Here is a 24,372-nt window from a genome sequence, read left to right as displayed (position 1 = left end):
CTGTGTTTTTCTGTGGCTATGTACTGAGCTAACATAATTGTTTGGTGTGCTTTCCCCGTAAATCTTTTTTGAAATCAGACATGTTGGCTGGATTCACAACATGTGTAGCTTTAATTTGGTGTCTTTCATGTGTGATTTCATGAAAGATTGATTTTTATAGTAATATATTTGAATTTGGTGCGCTACATTTTTTCTGGATTTTGGCCAAGTGGGACGCTACCGTCCCACCTATCCCAGAGAAGTTAACAAACCTCCAAACGAGTTTCAATGCCATATAACAGTCCAACTGCTCCAAGAGCCTCCAACTGCTCTTAAACGCTAGTAAAACTAAATGCATGCTTTTCAACCGTTCGCTGCCCGCACCCGCCCGCCTGACTAGCATCACTACTCTGGACGGTTCTGACTTGGAATATGTGGACAACTACAAATACCTAGGTGTCTGGCTAGACTGTAAACTCTCCTTCCAGACTCATATTAAACATCTCCAATCCAAAATTAAATCTAGAATCGGTTTCCTGTTTCGCAACAAAGCCTCCTTCACTCACGCCGCCAAACATACCCTCGTAAAACTGACTATCCTACCGATCCTCGACTTCGGCGATGTCATTTACAAAATAGCCTCCAACACTCTACTCAGCAAACTAGATGCAGACTATCACAGTGCCATCCGTTTTGTCACCAAAGCGCCATATACCACTGCGACCTACATGCTCTAGTCGGCTGCCCCTCGCTACATATTCGTCGCCGGACCCACTAGCTCCAGGTCATCTATAAGTCTATGCTAGGTAAAGCTCCGCCTTATATCAGCTGACTGGCCACGATAACAACACCCACTCGTAGCACGCGCTCCAGCAGGTATATCTCACTGGTCATCCCCAAAGCCAACACCTCCTTCGGATGCCTTTCCTTCCAGTTCTCTGCTGCCAATGACTGGAACGAATTACAAAAATCTCTGAAGCTGGAGACTTATATTTCCCTCACTAACTTTAAACATCAGCTATCTGAGCAGCTAACCGATCGCTGCAGCTGCACATAGTCCATCTGTAAATAGCCCATCCAATCTACCTACCTCATCCCCATATTGTTTTTATTTACTTTTCTGCTCTTTTGCACACCAGTATTTCTACTTGCACATCATCATCTGCACATCTATCACTCCAATGTTAATTTGCTAAACTGCAATTACTTCGCTACTATGGCCTATTTATTGCAAAGGGGGACCAACTCCATATTAATGCCCATGATTTTGGAATGAGATGTTTGACAAGCAGGTGCCCACATACTTTTGGTAATGTAGTGTAGTATGTGACATTTTGAAACTTGAGTATGGTGCTCTTACATGCCGTCCCTAGGAGGGGTGCGTCACTTGAGTGGGTTGAATCACAGATGGGATCTTCCTGTCCGGTTTTGCGCCACCTCGGGTTTGTGCGGTGGAGAAGATTTTCATGGGCTATACCCCTCTAGTGGTGTGGGGGCTGTGCTTTGACAAAGTGGGTGGTGTTATATCCTGCCTGCTTGGCCCTGTCCGGGGGTATCGTCGGAAGGGGCCACAGTGTCCCCCGACCCACCCCTGTCTCAGTTTCCAGTATCTATGCTGCAATAGTCTATGTGCCGGGGGACTAGGTTCAGTCTGTTATATCTAGTGTAATTCTCCTGTCTTATCTGGTGTCCTGTGTGAATTTAAGTATGCTCGCTCTAATTCTCTCTCTCCCTCCCCTCCCAGAGGACCTGAGCCCTAGGATCATGCCTCAGGACCTCATGGCCTGATGAATCCTGGCCGTCCCCAGTCCACCTGGTCACCCTGCTGCTACAATTTCAACGGTTCCGCCATGCGGCTAGGGAACCCTGATCTGTTAAATGGACGTGCTACCTTGTCCCAGACCTGCTGTTTTCAACTCTCCCTCTCTACCGCACCTGCTGTCTTGACCTCTGAATGCTCGGATATGAAGAGCCAACTGACCTGTTGCACCCTCTACAAGCACTGTGATTATTATTGACCCTGCTGGTCATCTATAAACGTTTGAACATCTTGAAGAACATTCTGGCCTTAAATGGCCATGTACTCTTATAATCTCCACCAGGCACAAACAGAAAAGGACTGGCCACCCATCAGAGCCTGGTTCCTCTCTAGGATTCTTACTTGTTTCCTGCCTTTCTAGGGTGCTTTCCTAGCCACCATGCTTCTACATCTGCATTGCTTGCTGTTTGGGGTTTTAGGCTGGGTTTCTGTAAAGCACTTTGTGACATCTGCTGATGTAAAAAGTGCTTTATAAATACATTTGATTGATTGAATGCATCTTCTTTCTGGAAAGAAGAAGACTTTAGTATTTTTTGACTGAAACAAAATATATATATTCTTAGCTACAGTATGCAAATATAAAAATGACTTGTTTATATACAGAGAAATGTGTTTGTGTCAACATGAGTATGATATGAATTGTTTGTCTTTTTTAAATCTGATTTACGTTATGACTTTATAAATAGAGGAGTGTTCATGAAGACCCATTTGACTGTGCCGGCAACTTGAAATTAAATTCCATTATGAAATGCACATAAAATGTATCAGCAAGCAAGTATTTGTCAGTACTAAGTTTTTTTATTTGAATAAAAGTGCAAGTTTTAGCTAGCATACAACTCAAAAAGTTAACAGAACAGTGTAATATGTATTTACATCTTGGCTATCAGCCTGTACCGAATGGTAGACCTAGTAGGGGGGTCGTCCCCTGTGGCATGCTGGTGTAAGAGGAAAGTGGCTCCATATTTCCAAAAAGAATACTGTATATTATCAAAAAACCTCTTTAAACATTTTTTTTTAAATGTGACAATATGAAAATGTGACTTTATGAAAATAAAACTACTTAAATCGTTTTCAAATCTAGAATTGTCCAGTGGCATTGGTTTTCCAGTAGACAGGTGTGCCTGGTCTCTAATTGGCTTTCTGTGGAGCCATTCGTTTCTGTCCTATTCTCTGGTTGGACAGAGGCAGGTGGAGGGGCAGGGAGCTGGTGAGGGTGGTGTTCTTTTCCTCCCTAGCCCCCCAGTGCAGCCACTCTTTGCCAAAGCATAGCACCTGACCTGGCCATGGGTCATAATGATGACCTCAAATGTCATCAGAGATCAAAGGGAAAGTCTTGCTCACCCCTAGGTGGTGGATTTCTTCTCCCATTCCTGTGTGTGCAGAGAGAACAGTGTTAATACCAACCATGATAGTTTCTGTATTTTACATTGTTTGAAGCTATTAAGTTGTTCTCGTGGCTCTTCATATAGCTCCAATTAATTAATTTGAGACATTACATTTCTTCAGCCTTATCCCTGAAAACAGGACCAAAACAAAAATAAATGTGCCTTTAAAGTGGTGGTCACCAACCTTTTCTGAGTCAAGATCACTTTCGGAGTCAAAATGCAAGCCGAGGTCTACCGCTCAGATATATTTTTTTAAAACATGACTTAAAAAATGTAAACCTATGCAGCATTAACCTAATAAAAAGAGTTCTGCAGGAATGAGGTTTGCGCAGTAGGCCTAATACATTATCACAGCATATTGGCTTTGCTTGCCCTGACAATATTGTTCTTCTCAGACTATATTATATTTCAAAACTTGAGCTACATGAGAACAAAATAGATCAGTTGTTTTATTACTTGCGAGGCACTGCTGAGCATACATTTAAATAATGTACTTTTTTATTTTACCAGACTAATGGTACCTGCATGCATCTGATGGTCAGTCTCAGCAGAGGGATGGAGAGAGCAGCAGAGGGCTCGCCTCTTAAAGTCCCTGCTCTCTCCCACCGGTGAGACTGACCAGAGAGAAGGGACAATGTCTTCCACCTGATGACGAAACTCGAGAAGAACCACATTATTTCTTTCTCATGCACAAATGAATGTTGTTGTTCCTTTGAAGTTAAATATTCCTCGATATTAAAATAGACACGACAAGCCGCTAATAATAAAAATGCAGGCCTATCAATATACTTGGCTACTCATTCATTGCAGCTGTAGTGCTGGTTATTGGGAGAAGCACATTAGGAAAGGTGTTGGAAAAAAACTGTGTTGACAGTGCTGAATAAAAACTTAAACACAAACTCACTCTTTGCTGTTTTCTTTGACTGTCTCTCTCTGGTCATGGTTTTAAAAGTTATGAAATCTCACATAGGTTAGTATCAACTTTGCTGTGGGTGGGGTTGTGGAAGCTGCAGGCACAGTGATTTGAGCAATCCGATTGGTCAGTAGTAGGTGCGTTGATTTATCTCCCCATGTCCAAATCAAATGGTTCAAAATGGGAACACTTTGCCTACCTGGCGTGTAGGGCAGTTGATTCAAGTACACCTACAGCCAACAGCCCAAGACGAAAATAAAAAATAAAAATAGAAGCTCAAGGCTTTAATTGTTGGATTTCTACAGAAATGTTTGTAGATTAAATCAGTGGTCACCAATCAGTCAAAGTACTGGTTCTCAAACCTCTCCTCAGGGACCTCCAGACGTTTCACACTTTTGTTGTAGCTCCGAACTAGCTCACCTGATTCACTCAACTAGTCAAGAGCTTGATCAGTTGAATCAGATGTGCTAGCTCAGGAATAAATCAAATACATGGAATGGCTGGAGGTCCCCGAGGAGAGGTTTGAGAACCACTGCTTTAAAGGATGTCAATCTCAGAGGCAGTATTGCAATCGTCTTGCATTTTGCCTCCTTTCCTCTGGCTAGTGTAAGAATAGTACTAAGTCAGAGTAAATGTACAGTGTCAAGAAAAAGTATGTGAACCCTTATGAAATACCTGGATTTATTTATTTTTTTTATGAAAAAATATGGAAAATTCAATTGGATCTGATCTTCATCTAGGTCACAACAATAGACAAACACAATCTTCTTAATTAAACTAATAACACAAACAATTAGACGTTTTCAAGTCTTTTATTGAACACACCGTGTAAACATTCACAGTGTAGGGTGGAAAAAGTGAACCCTTGGATTTAATAACTGGTTGACCCTCCTTTGGCAGCAGTAACCTCAACCAAACGTTTTCTGTAGTTGTGGATCAGACCTGCACAACGGTCAGGAGAGATTTTGGACCATTCCTCTTTACAAAACTGTTTCAGTTCAGCAATATTCTTGGGATGTCTGGTGTGAACTGCTCTCGAGGTCATGCCACAGCATCTCAATCGTGTTGAGGTCAGGACTCTGACTGGGCCACTCCAGAAGGTGTATTTTCTTCTGTTGATGCCATCCTGTTGTTGATTTACTTCTGTTTTTTGGGTCGTGGTTCTGTTGCATCACCCAATTTCTGTTGAGCTTCAATTGACGGACCGATAGCCAAACATTCTCCTGCAAAATTGCTTGATAAAATTGGCAATTCATTTTTCCGTCGATGATAGCAAGCTGTCTAGGCCCTGAGGCAGCAAAGCAGCACCAAACCATGATGCTCCCTCCACTATACTTCACAATTGAGATGAGGTTTTGATGTTGGTGTGCTGTGCCTTTTTTTCTCCACACAGTGTGTGTTCTTAGCAAACAACTCAACTGTAGTTTCATCTGTCCACAGAATATTTTGCCAGTAGCGCTGTGGAACATCCAGGTGCACTTTTGCAAACTGCAGCAGTGGTGTTTTTGGACAGCAGTAGCTTCTTCCGTGGTGTCCTCCCATGAACACCATTCTTGTTTAGTGTGTTACGTATCGTAGACTCGTCAACAGAGATGTTAGCATGTTCCAGATATTTCTGTAAGTCTTTAGCTGACACTCTAGGATTCTTCTTAACCTCCTTGAGCATTCTGCGCTGTGCTCTTGCAGTCATCTTCGCAGGACGGCCACTCCTAGGGAGAGTAACAACATTGCTGAACTTTCTCCATTTATAGACACTTTGTCTTACCTTGGACTGATGAACATCAAGGCTTTTAGAGATACTTTTGTAACCCTTTCTAGCTTTATGCAAGTCAACAATTCTTACTCTTAGGTCTTCTGAGATCTCTTTTTTTCGAGCCATGGTTGATACCAGGCAATGCTTCTTGTCAATAGCAAACTCTATTTTTTTTTGTATTTTTTTACAGGGCAAGGCAGCTCTAACCAACATCTCCAATCTCGTCTCATTGATTGGACTCCAGGTTAGCTGACTCCTTACTCAAATTAGCATTTGGAGAAGTCATTAACCTAGGTGTTCACAGGCTTTTTTCAACCTGCACTGAATGATTAAATGATGTATTCAATATGGAAAAATACAATAACTTCTGTGTTAATAGTTTAAAACCTCTTGGCACACCGATCCCTTTAGCGGGATCATTTTCGTCAACATCCGCTGAATTGCAGAGCGCCAAATTAAATTACTAAAAATATTTAATTTTCATGAAATCACAAGTGCAATATAGCAAAACACAGCTTAGCTTGTTGTTAATCCACCTGGCGTGTCAGATTTAGAAAAAAAAGCTGTACAGCAAAAGCAAACCAAGCGTTTGCGAGGACAGCTCTCAGTAGACATAACATTACAAACAGCTAGCAGCAAAGTAGCTTGGTCACGAAAGTCAGAAAAGCAATAAAATTAATCGCTTACCTTTGATGATCTTCGGATGTTTGCACTCACGAGACTCCCAGTTACACAATAAATGTTAGTTTTGTTCGATAAAGATTCTTTTTATATCCAAAAACCTCCATTTGGTTGACGCGTTTTGTTGAGTAATCAACAATTTATAATCAAGCCTCAGGTTGTTTTTAACATAAATAATCAATAATATTTCCACTGGACGGTAAACTTTTCAAAACAAGAGAGAAAGAAAATGTCTCGCTACCAGTTGTGCGCGCATGAACAAATCTAAGGACAACTGGCTGTCCACTGACACGATGTGATCATTCTCGCTCATTTTTCAGAATAAAAGCTTGAAACTATGTCTAAAGACAATACACACCCTGTGGAAGCCATATGAAAAGGAATCTGGTTGATATCCCTTTAAATGGAGGATAGGCTTGCAATGGAAAAGAGTAGTTTCAGAAAAACAGTACTTGTTTTTTTTCCCTGGTTGGATTATCCTGAGGTTTTCGCCTGCAATATCAGTTCTGTTTTACTCACAGACAATATTTTGACAGTTTTTGAGACTTTAGAGTGTTTTCCATCCTAATCTGCCAATTATATGCATATTCTAGCATCTGGGCCTGAGAAATAGGCATTTTACTTTGGGAATGTTATTTATCCAAACATCAAAATACTGCCCCCTAGCTTCAAGAGGTTTTAATTAAGAACACTATGTTTGTCTATTGTTGTGACTTAGATGAAGATCAGATAAAATTTGATGACCAATTTATGCCAACATCCAGTTAATTCCAAAGGGTTCACATATTTTTTCTTGCCACTGTATGTGTGTGAGTAAATTAGTAAAATGTGTGTTTGTGTGTGATCATATCAACAACATACACTGAGCATACAAAACATTAAGAACACCTGTTTTTTCCATGACTGATTGACCAGGTGATTCCAGGTCAAAGCCATGGTCCCTTATTGATGTCACTTGTTAACTCCACTTCAATCAGTGTAGATGAAGGGGAGAAGGACAGGTTAAATAAGCATTTTTAAGCCTTGAGAAAATTGAGATGGATTGTGTGTGTGCCATTCAGAGGGTGAATGGGCAAGACAAAATATTGAAGTGCCTATGGTAGTAAGTGTCAAGAACTGCAACGCTACTGGGTGTTTCAAGGTCAACAGTTTTCTGTGTGTATCAACAATGGTCCACCAACCAAAGGACATCCATCCAACTCAAAAAGTGCATACATCAATGACCTTTAAAAATATGGGTTCTCCTTCATTATAGATCCAAATAAAGTACTCAAATGCCTGTGTGTGTGGGGGGGGGCAATAACCTCTGACCTTAGCCTTCTGCAGGACGTTGCCTTTGCTGGATGCCATGATTGACAGGGGTCTATTCTTTAGCGCGGTGGCGGAGTTGACAGGAGAGGAGTCCCCATAGTTTGTGGGGGGAGAGGGAGTCTGTGGGGGGCCCATGGATGCTGCTTTCACCTGTAACAAGAAAGTCAAGAACTGAATGCTTATTCTGAATGTTTATCAAAGTTAGCTAGTTAACTTAGTGATGCTGAGGGGCATACTACGATGCAGGCTAGATCTACTCAGGGTTTTCTCAAGATTCTCAAGCTTCAGCTAGCTTCACATTCCAGCTCAGGATTCATCCGTATTACGACGTTGGATATTGCTCGTCTGCCAGCCGCTAACTCCAGTAGGCTTGTAACTGCACGTGCATGTCGCATGTGACTAGTCGAACGCCAAACTCTTCATTGAGACAATGCTGAAACATCAATACATGGGTGTTTCTTTGCCACATTTTCGTTTGTGCCGAAATTAAATTGAAAGAAGTGTTATCTTGCAAATTCAGCAGGCTGTGGCAAGAAATTGGCTTTCAGAAGTGCCATCATTATTTGACTACTTATTGTTAACCTCTCCTTTTTAAAATGTTCGCCTAAAATGATATACCGAAATCTAATTGCCTGTAGCTCAGGCCCTGAAGCAAGGATATTCATATTCTTGGTACCATTTGAAAGGAAACACTTTGAAGTTTGTGGAAATGTGAAAGGAATGTAGAATATAACACAATCGATTTGGTAAAAGATAATACAAAGCAAAAAAACAACCGTTCTTTTGTATTTTTTTTGGACCATCATCTTTGAAATGCAAGAGAAAGGCCATAATGTATTATTCCAGCCCAGGTGGAATATAGATTTTGGCCACTAGGTGGCAGCAGTGTATGTGCAAAGTTTCAGACTGATCCAATCCAATATATGCATTTCTGTTCAAAATTTTGTGACTAATTTGTTTATTAATAACTTTTCATGTTCAAAATTGTGCACTCTCCTCAAACAATAGCATGGTATTCATATGCAGGATCCAGGGTAAAGTTTGCTCTAGGTACAGTTCTAGGATCAGCATCCCCTCCTCCAATCCTAATCTTAAAGCCAGGCACCACAGGCAAAAATTGTGATTTTGCTTCCATCTGTCAATTTTCTAATTTTGGGATATTTTGCAACTGTAACTTGCAATAATGTAATTATATGCAAAATATGCATACATGTGAATAGTGTTTATTTTTATTTTTTATAGTTTCCTGAAATTACAACATTTTGATAAGCTGTTCTGTAAAAGTCTGACCATTGAATGTCTTATCACAATAAAACAAAAATATTCTGCCTTGAAGCAATGTGTTGAAAAACGGATTATTGTAATATGCAAATAAGGGCAAATTTAAGGTATTGGCTCATTTGCATATTTTAATATTAAATAAATAAAACATATAATACAAAAATATATTGTTTTTATGTACACTTTCAACTGGTAAAGTTTCAGTCTGATTAGAGTAAATCAAAAAAATTACTATTAACCTGTGGTGCCTGTCCTTAAGTGGGGGAAATGCGTAATTTACCAAAGATCAGCATCCAGGGGCAAATTTCTTATAGGCAGTGTTAACCTACACACCATGGGTGTGTCCAGGAGGCTGCTGTCCAATGTGGTGCCCAGAACGAAAGGCCCAGCCTCTGCTTTCCTCAGACTCTCCTTCACATCCATCAATCGTAGCTCCACCTCCACCCGGCAATGCTCCGCCTCCCGGCACGCCTCCTCCTTCTGCTTCAGACATGCATCCAGGGAGGCCTGCTGCGCCGGGTCTGAGTAACATAGACATGTGTCAATCAGAACGTCAAACCTGACATAATTCCAATCATAATGACATGTGGATGCCAATCATGATCTCAGTGATTGAGAATGTTTTTAAGTGACATGCTTGTTTACTTTACAGCTACATATGGCATATGCAGAGGGAAAGTCATGAAACAAGCATCATGTTAAACCACATTAACTGTTCGATCTTGGCTAGAATAATTAAGAATTTGCCAAATGTGCACCTTTTTTAGTAGGGGATAAAACACACAAAAACAAAGATTACACATGAAGTTGTCTTTTATACTTGAATGTCTTAAAAAACAGCATAGACGCTAAATAAAGGCTTGATTCAATCAGATCCTCTTTAGCCGACATTCTGCATAGCGGTTGTTTTGAGTGTCGGAGGTGGAATTGCATTAGAGCTGTCAAATCCACAAGCGGCTCCTGGTGTTATACCTATTACGGACATTGCCATTGGATGCAACAAATCCACACCGACTTTATCATCCGGCAAACCCCACGCAGCAGCGTTAGACGTTGCAGCCGTGTTACAAGTTCAAACACTCGAATGGGTGAAGTTTTATTGGGCGCTTTCGTGCGAATCCATTTTGTCAAGTCGGTAACCATAGTTGGTCACTGCCTTTCAAAGTGTGTTACATTTGGGCCTACATGTTGACTGCATTAACTTTACAATGTGATCAAAGGTCATGCAGTTTTTGGATGAAGTCGCCTTCAAGTCGCTGTACTTGCTTCTCACCAAATGCAACATGCAGCCATCGCCTGGCTAGTGAGGAAATACTATATGTCAACTAATCAATAGGGTGTTTTTGGTTGACCCATGCGAACATGACCAAAGACATTTTGCTACAATTCTAAAGCTACAGGGGATACAAATTAGAGATAATTGAGAACTCTTTCTAAGCAATTTATTGTACACACATTACATTTCAGTTTGTGAGAGTGTGATATATACCGAAAGGTTGCAAGATCGAATCCCCGAGCTGACAAGGTAAAAATCTGTCGTTCTGCCCCTGAACAAGGCAGTTAACTCACTGTTCCTAGGCCGTCATTGAAAATAAGAATTTGTTCTTAACTGACTTGCCTAGTTAAATAAAAGGTAAAAAAAATAAAAAAATATGGGGGTGTAGAAACATTTATTTAGACAATTAGAAAGAAAAACTTTTATAAACAATAGCTGCTATGTTGACACTGCCAAGTTGATCTGGGTCATTCTGTTGAAAAAACACTAAAGTGTCTGTCTTTCGGCTGTCACAGACCCACCGCCCCCAACTTCACTCGTCGACGTTCGTCTACAGTCGGCTTCGTTAGCATTACTACTCGAACACACCCATTGTCTACACCTCGATTAGACTGATAGAAAGTTTAGATTACTCACTAATAGCCTATGATTTATCAATTGATGGCATGCCCAATGCCATTCTTGTGATTGCACTTTGGCCATAATAATTTGAGGATAATATCCTAATTTATGATTTCTTAATTGATGTTCTAGAGAAAGTGATTAATAACCTATACCTATTTTAGCCTCCACACGTGAAATCAGTTGGCCATCTGCCGTGGTCAATGTATAAATAGTGGGCAGTCGCAAGTGTGTTTGTCAATGTCACCAACAATGGAAAACACTGGTATTAGTTAACATAAAGTGTAGCCTATTTCCTAGGAATGAATTGCATGCATAAAGTACAACATTATGCTAATTTCATATCCATTGCACATGTAGAAAAAGCGAACAGAAAACAGAAAAGAAAGGAAAAGGAATCGGGGTGGAAAAAGAGTCCACCGAGTCACCTCTAGAAATGAGTGTCTTATTATTTCTATTTCCATTTTTTATTTATTACATTTGAGTCATTCGATCATCGACACAGTCTACCGCCGTTTTTAACTTATAATGCAGTAGCAGCCGCTCACACATCACGCTCGTCAGATGTGGTAGGACTTAAGCTATTACGGACTACAAAGGGAAACCCATTGCTGCCCAAGCTGCCCATTGATGCAAGCCTACCAGACGAGCTAAATGCCTTTTATGCTCGCTTCGAGGCACGCAACAGTGAAGCATGCATGAGAGCACAAGCTGTTCCAGATGATTGTGTGATAATGCTCTCGGTAGCCGATGTGAGCAAGACCTTTAAAAATGTTAACATTCACAAAGCCGCGGGGCTAGACGGATTACCAGGTTGTGTACTCCAAGCATGCGTGGACCACCTGGCAAGTGTCTTCACTGACATTTTCAACCTCTCCCTGACCGAGTCTGTAATAGCTGTAATGTTTCAAGCAGACCACCATAGTCCATGTTCACAAGGATGCAAAGGTAACCTGCCTAAATGATTACCGCCCCGTCGCACTCACGTCGGTAGCCATGAAGTGCTTTGAAAGACTGGTCATGGCACACATCAACAGCATCATCCCGGATACCTTAGACCCACTCCAATTCACATACTGCAATCTCAATTGCACTCCACACTGCCCTTTCCCACCTGGACAAAAGGAACACATATGTGAGAATGCTGTTCATTGACTACAGCTCAGCGTTCCACACCATAGCTTAGTGATGAGCTTTGTGGGCACTAAGGACCCTGGGACTAAACACCTCCCTCTGCAACTGGATTCTGGACTTCCTGACGCGCCGCATCTATGTGGTAAGGGTAGGCAACAACACGTCAGCCCCGCTGATCCTCAACACCGGGGCCCCTCAGGGGTGTGTGCTTAGTCCCCTCCTGTACACCCACGACACCCACGACTGCGTGGCCAAACACGACTCCAACACCATCATTAAGTTTGCGACACAACAGTTATAGGCCTGATGCCCGACAATGATGAGACAGCCTGTCGGGAGGTGGTCAGAGACCTAGCAGTGTGGTGGCAGGACAAAAACCTCTCCCTCAATGTGATTAAAACAAAGGAGCAGATCGAGGACTGCAGGAAAAGGTGGGCCGAATAGGCCCACATTAACGTCAACGGGGCTGTAGTGGGTCGAGTGTTTCAAGTTCCAACGAGTGTTTCAACATCACCAACGAACTATCATGGTCCAAACACACCAAGACAGTCGTGAAGAGGGCACAACATCACCTTTTCCCACTCAGGAGAATGAAAAGATTTGGCATGAGTCCCCAGATCCTCAAAAAGTTCTACAGCTGCACCATCGAGAGCATCCTGACCGGTTGCATCACCGCCTGGTATGGCAACAACTCAGAATCTGACCGTAAGGCGCTACAGAGGGTAGTGCGAACGGTCCAGTACATCACTGGGGCTAAGCTTCCGGCCATCCATGACCTATATCCTAGGCGGGGTCTAAGGAAAGAACAAAGAATATTCAAAGACTCTAGTCACCCTAGTCATAGACTGTTCTCTCTGCTACCGCACGGCAAGCAGTACTGGAGCGCCAAGTCTAGGACCAAAAGGCTCCTTAACAGCTTCTCCCCCCAAGCCATAAAACTGCTGAACAATTAATCAAATAGCCACCCGTACTATTTACATTGACACCCCCTCCATTTGTTTTTTACACTGCTGCTACTTGCTGTTTATTATCAATGCATAGTCACTTCAACCTTACCTACATGTACAAATTACCTTGACTAACCTGTACCCCCGCACATTGACTCGGTACCATTATCCCCTGTATATAGCCTCGTTATTGTTATTTTATTGTGTTACTTTTATTTGGTAAATATTTTAACTTAACTTTTCTTGAACTGCACTGTTATGCTAATATTTACATACGGTAACACCCTGATATTTAGTCCTGCAGTTATGACTGTAATGTCAACAGACATCATAGTAAGTACTTTCCCCCCCACTTTAGTTGCAGAGACTCAGAGAGGGCTATAGTCAATGGAGAGTGCTGCAAAGCTAATTAGAAGAGCCTAATATGATGCTGTCAGATGGTGACAGTACTGCATACAAGGCAGTTGTCAAATTAGATCCCTTCCCAGGCATTGAGTTAGGGAAACTAGAATGCATCAATCATGCTCACAAGAGGATGAGAACAGTGCTTCGTAAACTTAAGGAGGAGGAATATGAGGGAGCGGCACCGATTCACTTTAGATGAGTGGTTTGTGACACTCGATAGCAGCCGCTCACACCGCAGTTACACCGCCGACACTGTCAAAACATCAGCGTTGCAGATGTCCAAGGTCCCCGCCCTCAGGCCTTCCTCTCCAATGCATTTTGAGGAGCCCACTGGGCACACACTGGTTAATTTAACGTTGTTTCAACATAATTTGTCAACGTATTTTGACATGGAATCAACATTCGATTTTTTATTAAGTCTTCCGCTGATACTGTTTTCATTTCATTTCAGCCAGCGTTGTAAACATTGAAATTAGGGTAAAACTTCAACTTAAATACATTGACTTAACTTGACTAACAGGTTGTTAAATCAATCTAATTTCAACATAATTATACGTTGAAATTGTATTGAAAATTCCACATAGAAACATAAAAAATATTTTTCATCCTATATTCAATAGAATATTCAGCTGAGTATAGAAAACATTAAGAACTTTTCATGACAGACAGACCAGGTGAATCCAGTTGACAACTATGATCCCTTATTGATATCAATTGTTAAATCCACTTCAATCAGTGTAGATGAAGGGGAGGAGACATGTTAAAGAAGGATTTTTAAACTTCGAGACAATTGAAAACATGGATTGTGTGTGTGCCATTCAGAGGGTAAATAGTCAAAGTCAAAAAAAATTGTGCCTTTGAACGGGTATGGTAGTAGGAGCCAGGCGGACGGGTTTGTGTCAAGACCTGCAATGCTGCTGGATTTTTAACGCTCAACAGTTTCCTGTGTGTATCAACAATGTCCACCACCCAAACCATAGGTGTTATAGCTTTACACCCCCTGCTATTTTGTGGATAAAGAGTTACCTGTCTAACAGAACAGGCTTTGAGATAAGCCAGGCCATAGTTTTGTCTCACCTGGACCACTGTTCAGTCATGTGGTCAGATGCCACAAAGAGGGACTTGGGAAAATTACACTTGGCTCAGAACAGGGTAGCACGGCTGGCCCTTGGATGTACACAGAGAGCTAACATTAATAATATGCATATCAATCTCTCCTCAAAGTGGAGGAAAGCTTGACTTCATCACTACTTGTATTTGTGAGAGGTATTGGCATGTTGAATGCACCAAGCTGTCTGTTTGAACTACTGGCACAGCTCGGACACCCATACATACACCACAAGACATGCCACCAGAGGTCTCTTCACAGTCCCCAAGTCCAGAACAGACTATGGGAGGTGCACAATACTACATAGAGCCATGACTACATAGAACTCTATTCCACATCAAGTAACTGATGCAAGCAGTAGAATCAGATTTTAAAAAACAGATAAAAATACACCTTATGGAACAGCGAGGACTATGAAGACACTTGCATACATACACACACACACACACACACGATAACATACGCACTATACACACACGGATTTTGTGTTGTAGATATGGAGTAGTAGCCCGAGGGCATACACTTAATGTGTTGTGAAATCTGTTGTGAATGTATTGTAATGTTTTAAATTTTTTTAATAAACTGCCTTAATTTTACAGGAACTTAGGAAGATTAGCTGCTCCCTTGGCAGCTAATGGGGATCCATAATAAATACAAATACAAAGGGCATCCAGCCAACTTGACACAACTGAGGGAAGCATTGGAGGCAACATGGGCCATCATCCCTGTGGAACGCTTGACTCCTTGTAGAGCCCATGCCCTGATGAACTGAGGCTGTTCTGAGGGCAAAAGAGGGGGATGCAACTCAATATTAGGATGGTGTTCCTAATGTTTGGTATACTCATGTTGAATTATGTATTTGATTAGCCATATGTTATTTGACCTTATTTCAATGCTGATAATAAAATGGTATCAAACATCGTTGTTTCAACGTCATGCCATCAACCTAAATATTTTTTTAAAAATTTATTTGACTAGGCAAGTTAGTTAAGAACAAATTCTTATTTACAATGACGGCCTACCCCACATGACGCTGGGCCAATTGTGTGCCCCCTTATTGGGACTCCCAATCACGGCTGGATATGATACAGCCTGGATTCGAACTATAGTGACGCTTCTTGTACTCGAGATGCAGTGCTTTAGACCGCTGCACCACTCGGGAGCCCCCCAAAATAAAGACATTTGATTAGCTTTCATACTCATTTGCATAGACTACCTAAATGACATTGAATAGTTAAAAGTAACTCCTCTAACTTTTCTGTATGTGAAAGTAAGTTCGGAGTGAGGATACCATAATTGTAGCTAGGTATACTATCATTCATCCATGGTTGATTGGATCTTTGGAAGTTTAGAAGTACGTTTAGAAGTACTAGCATTAGCCCTATTAAAAGGATGCCAAATGTATGATATTAATAATACACTTTTACCTTTCGATATTGTTTTGCATATGAAGGATGGCTGGTTGAATTCAAAAGTAATCGATAAATTGCTAATATGTTGGATTCACGTCTCCATCTCAACCAAAAATCAAAGTTGAAGAATATAACTCAATCAAATCAAACCTTATTTGAAGTGCATTTAAAGTTTGATTTGATTTAGTGGTATTCTTTAGCTTTGATTTTCGGTTAAGATGTAGACGTGAATCCAACATATCAATTATGAATTTGTAGACAAAATGGACATGGAATTGTGAACTCAACAAAATATCAACATTTGAAGGTGATGTATCTTCTGCTTGAATAGTATATATACACAGTCTAGTGATGCACTGATATGAATTCATGTATTTCATGTCATGGCGATTCATCGATACGTATGCTATGACGTTGGTAAAGTTGCCTAGCGCACCTACAGTGCTGGTCATAAAAGAAAGCTAGCTAGCTCATGGATGCAAACAATGTTCTTCCCCAAAAACATAGCAAAACAAAATAATCTGTTTCAGTAGCTATAGTTAGCTAGCTAACTATATAGCTAGGTGTCATCATCTAAAATAACCCTAATTTATAAAGACAGTTCTTATTTGATTAATGGTGGTCGGACCCATCTATGTAAAGCTAGCCACAATAAGGATTAGCCACAATAGTGGACTTTGCGATTAGCCTTCAAAATTAAAGTATGGCATAATTCTACTATTTGCATCACTTTCAATGACATACTTTTATTTTGAAGGCAAACAGCAAATTCCACTATTGTGCCTAATCCTTATTGTGGCTAGCTTCACAACACAACCCGGTCCGGTCGAGCCTCACTAGCCAGATGAAGCTAGCTGGCTGCTTATAAAGTTAGCTTTGGGCAACAGGGTTAAGTAGCTGGCTAGCTATTTATTTTCATGAACTTAAGTTCAATTTCAATAGGCGAACAACAAGTGGCAACCTAGCTAATACTTACTTACAAGGATTCCTAAATCATTGCTAAGAATAATGAAAATGACTGCAGTTTCTACTGGACATTTTTTTCAGGCTGGTTGTATTGCTGCTAGCTAGTTACCAAGCTAAAGCTAGCTACCCCAGAAGTTGTGGTCAAACAAATTATGCTTTATTACCAAAGCGGTATTGTAAACACATCGTTCGTGGCCTGTGTTTGCTTGTTTGCAGACGTTTTTGTAAATTTTTGACAGTGCTACTATATATTTTTTGACACGCAAAGACCCAAACGGCGTTCCATAGTATGTATGTCGTGAAGCTAACAGCAGTGACGCTATTACTGCGCAACTCCGGTAGGGCAACATTTGAAAAATAGCGCACTTGGGAGTGTGTACTGGTGCTTGACCAGTTGGCGAAAGCCAACATAACCGACGACAGAGAACGGTTGATTGTCAAGGGGAATGAAATCCATTATCTTGGCTTTAATGGATTTCGCCTTTGAGTTGTCTCACTGAAATTACTTACTCTTTCAAATGACTACTTGACTTGTTGACTGCTCGATCCACACAGCAGACATTGTGGGCTAGGTTAGGAATGCTGTGTTGCATGTGTAGTGCAAAATTGTACGTGGCATCATTATGTCATGTTATATAGGTATGCACGGTAGCTTTGATATCAGTTTTTAACATTGCCTTTAAACTAGACATCGGGCCGATACCGATGTTGGCATTTTTAGCTAATATCGTCCGATTCCGATATGTTCACCAATATATCGTGCATCCCTAATACAGTCCATTCGGAAAGTATTCAGATCCCTTGACTATTTCCACATTTTGTTACGCAACTGCCTTGTTCTAAAATGGATTAATTTGAATGTTTTCCTCATCAATCTACACACAATACCCCATAATGAAAAAGCAAAAACTGTAAAAAAATGTTTTGCAAATGTATTAAAAAATAAAAAACAGAAATACCTTATTTAGATAAGTATTCAGACCCTTTGATATGAGACTCGAAATTGAGCGCAGGTGCACCCTGTTTCCATTGATCATCCTTGAGATGTTTCTACACCTTGATTGGAGTCCACTTGTGGTCAATTAAAAAGATTGGATGTGATTTCGAAGGCACACGCCTGTCTATATAAGGTCCCACAGTTGACAGTGCATGTCAGAGCAAAAACCAAGCCATGACGTTGAATGAATTATCCGTAGAGCTCCTACACAGGATTGATCTGGGGAAGGGTACCAAAAATGTCTGCAACACTAAAGGTCCCCAAGAACACAGTGGCCTCCATTATTCTTCAATGGAAGAAGTTTGGAACCACCAAGACTCTTCCTAGAGCTGGCAGCCCAGCCGAACTGAGCAATCAATGGAGAAGGAAGGGCCTTGGTCAGGGAGTTAACCAAGAACACAATGGTTACTCTGACAGAGCTCCTATGTGGAGATGGGAGAACCTTCCAGAAGGACAACCATCTCTGCAGCACTCTACCAATCAGGCCTTTATGGTAGTGGCCAGACAGAAGCAACTCCTCAGTGGAAGCAACTCCTCAGTGAAAGGCACATAACAGCCCACTTGGAGTTGGCCAAAAAGGAACTTAAAGACTCTCAGACCATTAGAAACACGATTCTCTGGTCTGAAGAAACCAAGATTGTGCTCCTGTGCCAAGCTTGTAGCGTAGCCTAGTGGTTAGAGCGTTGGACTTGTTACCGAAAGGTTACCCGAGCCACTGCCTGTTCACCCCTCTAAAAATCTGTCGTTCTGCCCCTGAACAAGGCAGTTAACCCACTGTTCCTAGGCTGTTATTGAAAATAAGAATTTGTTCTTAACGGACTTGCCTAGTTAAATAAAAAAGGTAAATAAAAAAGACTTGTGGCTGTAATCACAGTCAAAGGTGCTTCAACTGAGTAAAGTCAATTCGTCAAATTTCAGCCCTGCTATAGCTGCCCCGGTCAACTGTAAGTGCTGTTATTGTGAAGTGGAAATGTCTAGGAGCAACATCTCAGCCACGAAATGGTAGGCCACACAAGCTCAGAGAACGGGACTGCTGAGTGCTGAAGCGGGTAGTGTGTAAAAATCATCTGTCCTCAGGTTCACCACTTCCAGTTCCAAACTGCCTCTGGAAGCAATGTCAGCACAAGAAATGTTCGTCGGGAGCATCATGAAATAGATTTCCATGGCAGAGCAGCCACACACAAGCCTAAGTAGCCTTGCGCAATGCTAAAATTCCTCTGTGTACACGTCACGGACAAACTGAAATGGTCCACCCACACAGACAGTGTGATGAAGGCGCAACACCGCCTCTTCACCCTCATGAGGCTGAAGAAATTTGGCTTGTCACCTAAAACCCTCAAACTTTTACAGATGCACAATCGAGAGTATCCTGTCAGGCAACTGCACTGCCCACAATCGCAAGGCTCTCCAGAGGGTGGTGCAGTCTGCACAACGCATCACCGGGGGCAAACTACCTGCCCTCCAAGACACCTACAGCACCCTATGACAAAGGAAGGCTAAAAAGATCAAAGGACAGCAACCACCCGAGCCACGGCCTGTTCACCCCTCTACCATCCAGGAGGTGAGGTCAGTACAGGTGCATCAAAGCTGGGACCGAGAGACTGAAAAACAGCTTCTATCTCAAGGCCATCAGACTGCTAAACAGCAATCACTAACTCAGAGAGGCTGCTGCCTATATAGAGATTCAAATCACTGGCCACTTTACTAAATGTATCACTAGCCACTTTAAACAATGCCACTTTAATAACGTTAACATATCTTACATTACTCATCTCATAAGTATGTACTGTACCTTATACCATCTTTTCCACCTTGCTTATGCCGCTCGGCCATCGATCATCCATATATTTATATGTATATATTCTTATTCCATCCCTTTAGACTTGTGTGTATTAAGTAGTTGTTGAGGAATAGTTAGATTACTTGTTAAATATTACTGCAATGTCGGAGCTAGAAGCACAAGCATTTTGGTGGAGGAGGAATAATGGTCTCGGGCTGTTTTTCAAGGTTCATGCTTGGCCCCTTAGTTCTAGTGAAGGGAAAAATTAACGCGACAGCATACAATGACATTCTAAACAATTCTGTGCTTCCAACTTTGTGGCAATAGTCTGGGGAAGGCCCTTTCCTGTTTCAGCATGACAAATCCCCCATGCACAAAGCGAGGTCCATGCCCATGATTTTGGAATGAGATGTTCGACGAACCGGTGTCCACATACTTTTGGGTGGGCCTGTGGATAGGCCCACCCAAAAGTGGGTGGGTTACAGTTCATTTACTGAGTTACAGTTCATGTAAGGAAATCAGTCAATTGAAATAAATTCAGCAGGCTCTAATCTATGGATTTCACATGACTGGGGAGTAGCGAAGCCATGTGTGGGCTTTGGAGGGCATAGGCCCACCCACTGGAGAGCCAGGCCCAGCCAATCAGAATGAGTTTTTCCCCACAAAAGTAATTTATTACAGACAGAAATACTCCTCAGTTTCATCAGCTGTCCAGGTGGCATGTCTCAGATGATCCCGCAGGTGAAGAAACCGGATGTGGATGTTCTGTGCTGGCGTAGTTATACGTGGTCTGCTGTTGTGAGGCCAGTTGGACATACTGCCACATTCTCAAAAATTATGTTGGAGGCAGCTTATGGTAGAGAAATTAACAGTAAATTCTCTGGCAACAGCTCTGGTGGACATTCCTGCAGTCAGCATGCCTATTGCACGTTCCCTCAAAAATGTAGACATCTGTGGGGCGTAAACAAATTTGTGCACATTTGAGAGAAATATGCTTTTTGTGTGTATGGAACATTTCTGGGATATTTCATTTCAGCTCATGAAACATGGTATCAACACTTTACATGTTGCATAAATATTTATGTTCTGTGTATTATGAATTTAGCTATTTATAGGGCTAGTGGTAACTACTTCTAAACTTCTAATGATCCAATCAACATGAACGATTGACAGTATGCCTAGCTTCAAGTTGAAATGGTGTCCTTTGGGGAAATCAGATGCCAATGTAGCCTACATAAACCCAACCTCACTCCACATTTTCTTTCACATACAGCTTGTGTAAGAAAAGTTAGTTACTTTCAACTATTCCATGTTATTGGGTAGTCTGCCCAAATGAGTATGGAAGCTGCTCAATGTCTAAATACGATGGCTCAGCTGAATCGAACTCAGATTGTTTCCAATGCTAAGCAGGATACATAGAAGTAGGCATCTGGATGGTAGACTTGTTCTCACGGAAGTGCATTACTCCTCATATCCCAGTGGGAGTCACTGTTGGACTGTGGCGTCACATTTTATTTCAATATACCCTTCTATATTTAAGTTGATGGCATGATGTTGATTCAAACATACCATTGAATTTAACGCAAATTCCACATATACATAGTTTTGATGATTATGTTGAAATTAGATTGATGTAACAAGCTGTTAATCAGGTTAAGTCAATGTATTTAAGTTGAAGTGTTACCCTAATTTCAATGTTTACAATGCTGGTTGATATTAGATGAAAACAGTACTAGTCGATGACTTTTTGCAAATCCAATGTATTTTCCACGTTGATTCCACGTCACAATATGTTAACAAATTAGCTTGAAACAACGTTGATTAAAACCAATCTGTGCACAGTGGGAGGTGAGGAGAAAGGATGCAAGCAATGGAGGAAAGGTGAATTGAGAAAGAGCCCTTGTGTAAAGGCTAACCATGTGTTGTGCTCCAACACAAGGGGTTGATGGTATACCTTGGCAGGTGCTGAGTTCCTCCTTGGTCTCCCTCCTCTCCTTCTTCAGGTTGACTAGGCTGCTCTTTATCTCTTCCTTCTCTCTCTCCAGCCGGTCACGCTCTTCCGTGTAGAGCAGCATGTCCGCCTCCGTTCTGTTCTTCCCCAGCTTCACCTCGATGGCCCCAGGGATGGCTAGGAACCAAGAGGAAGAAAAGGAAACATTTTACATGTACACTGCGTGCACAATTAATAGGCTAATTGTATTCCTCACGATTAATTTTATTGTTGAACAAACAATGCTCTCAGTCAATCCAAATGCTGTTGAACCTCAAACCTGAATGTTTAACAGGAAAGGAAATGTTTTGTCTTTCTCAGGGGAATATATAAGTGTGCACAATTACTAGGCAACTATTACTGTGCACAATTATTAGGCAACTAAATTACTAAAATAATTTCTCCCAACTCACTTGTTTATTCAGTGACCAATATAGCACCCTTCTTTTCAATAACTGCCATGAGCCTTCGGCCTATGGAGTCTGTCAGTTTCTTGATCTGTTCACAATCAACTTTCACTAAAGCAGCAACAACAGCCCCCCAAAAGCTATTCAAAGAGGTGTATTGTCTTCCGTCACTGTAAATCTCACGTTTTTATTTTATTTTTTATTTCACCTTTATTTAACCAGGTAGGCTAGTTGAGAACAAGTTCTCATTTACAACTGTGACCTGGCCAAGATAAAGGATAGCAGTGTGAACAGACAACACAGAGTTACACATGGAGTAAACAATAAACAAGTCAATAACACAGTAGGAAAAAAAATAAAAAAGAGTCTATATACATTGTGTGCAAAAGGCATGAGCAGGTAGGCAATAAATAGGCCATAGGAGCAAATAATTACAATTTGGCAGGTTAACACTGGAGTGATAAATCATCAGATGATCATGTGCAAGTAGAGATACTGGTGTGCAAAAGAGCAGAAAAGTAAATAAATAAAAACAGTAAGGGCATGAGGTAGGTAAATTGGGTGGGCTGTTTACAGATGGACTATGTACAGCTGCAGCGATCGGTTAGCTGCTTAGATAGCAGATGTTTAAAGTTGGTGAGGGAAATAAAAGTCTCCAACTTCAGCGATTTTTACAATTCGTTCCAGTCACAGGCAGCAGAGAACTGGAAGGAAAGGCGGCCAAATGAGGCGTTGGCTTTTGGGATGATCAGTGAGATATACCTGCTGGAGCGCGTGCTACGGGTGGGTGTTGTTATCGTGACCAGTGAACTGAGATAAGGCGGAGCTTTGCCTAGCATGGACTTATTGATGACCTGGAGCCAGTGGGTCTGGCGACGAATATGTAGCGAGGGCCAGCCGACTAGAGCATACAGGTCGCAGTGGTGGGTGGTATAAGGTGTTTTAGTAACAAAACGGATGGCACTATGATAAACTGCATCTAGTTTGCTGAGTAGATTATTGGAACAAATGAGAGCGCCTGGGGAATAGGTGTAGTACTGGGGGCTACAGGGCCTGGGTTAACCTCTACATCACCAGAGGAACAGAGGAGGAGTAGGATAAGGGTACGGCTAAAGGCTATAAGAATTGGTTGTCTAGTGTGTTGGGAACAGAGAATAAAAGGAGCAGATTTCTGGGCGAGGTAGAATAGATTCAGGGCATAATGTACATACAAGGGTATGGTAGGATGTGAGTATAGTGGAGGTAAACCTCGCCATTGAGTGATGAGAGAGTTTGTTATATCTGGAGGCACCAGTTATGCCAGGTGAGGTCTCCACATGTCTGGGGGGGTGGAACAAAAGAGCTATCTAAGGCATGTTGAGTGGGACTGGGGGCTCTACAGTGAAATAAAACAATAAGAACTAACCGAAACAGCAGTAGACAAGGCACATTAGAGAGAGGCATAAAGCAATCACAGGTGTTGATCGGGAGAGCTAAGACAACAACGGGTAAATGGCGATGAATGGGCAGAGAGGGTCAGTTAGGTATGCACAGGACCTGAGTTCGAGGTTGGGGCCGACAGATAAACAAAATGAGGTACCGTGTTAGTGAACAGTCCAGCAGGCATCAGCTGGATAGGCGGGGCTCCGTGTCGACAATAAAGGGTCCAGGCTAATTGGCAAAATAGGTATTGTAGCCCAAGAATTACCTGGTATACTTCGTCGGCTAGCCGTGAGATGGGCCTAGCTCGAGGCTAGCTCAAGGCTAACTGGTTCTTGCTTCGGGACAGAGGTGTTAGCCAACAATAGCCACTCGGTTGCAGCTAGCTAGCTGCGATGATACGGTGTAATGGTCCAGAGCTTGCGGCAGGAATCCAGTGATGTGGTAGAGAAGAGTAGTCCGATATGCTCTGGGTTGATATCGCTCTGTGCAGACTGGCAGGTATTGACCGAGCTAAAGCTGGCTGGTGTCTGAGCTAAAGGTGAAGACCGCTAGCAGTGGCTAACAATGACTAATAGCTAGTAGCTAGTTAGCTGGCTAGCCTCTGATGGAGGTTCCAGTTATAAAGTATAGCAGATCTGTACCAAATTGGGTGAAGCGGGTTGCAGGAAAGTATATTTAGTTCGTAGATGGAAAAGAATGAAGAAACAGACTATTTACAGACTATTTACACGGGACAAGACAAACACACATTCAACTGCTCCGCCATCCTGGAGAACAGGATAAAC

The 24,372-nt window shown here is 41.8% G+C and overlaps 1 protein-coding gene across 2 annotated transcripts in view; it reads right to left on the bottom strand.

The window, feature by feature from the left end:
- Positions 1–2,576: 2,576 nt before the first annotated feature.
- Positions 2,577–24,372, bottom strand: part of afap1l2 (actin filament associated protein 1-like 2) — a 159,539-nt gene continuing 137,743 nt past the window's right edge. For both annotated transcript variants that reach the window (XM_055921013.1, XM_055921006.1), the window contains exons 16-19: positions 21,723–21,896; positions 9,456–9,643; positions 7,842–7,991; positions 2,577–3,168 (exon numbers count right to left, since the gene is read on the bottom strand). In XM_055921013.1, the coding sequence (XP_055776988.1) occupies positions 3,142–3,168; positions 7,842–7,991; positions 9,456–9,643; positions 21,723–21,896 (539 nt within the window). In that variant the 3' untranslated portion in view covers positions 2,577–3,141. The remainder of the gene's footprint in view (positions 3,169–7,841; positions 7,992–9,455; positions 9,644–21,722; positions 21,897–24,372) is intronic.

Source organism: Salvelinus fontinalis, chromosome 1 (assembly GCF_029448725.1).
Source record: "Salvelinus fontinalis isolate EN_2023a chromosome 1, ASM2944872v1, whole genome shotgun sequence".
In the NCBI taxonomy this organism is placed as follows: Eukaryota; Metazoa; Chordata; class Actinopteri; order Salmoniformes; family Salmonidae; genus Salvelinus; species Salvelinus fontinalis.
This window is presented reverse-complemented; position numbering and strand designations above follow the sequence as displayed.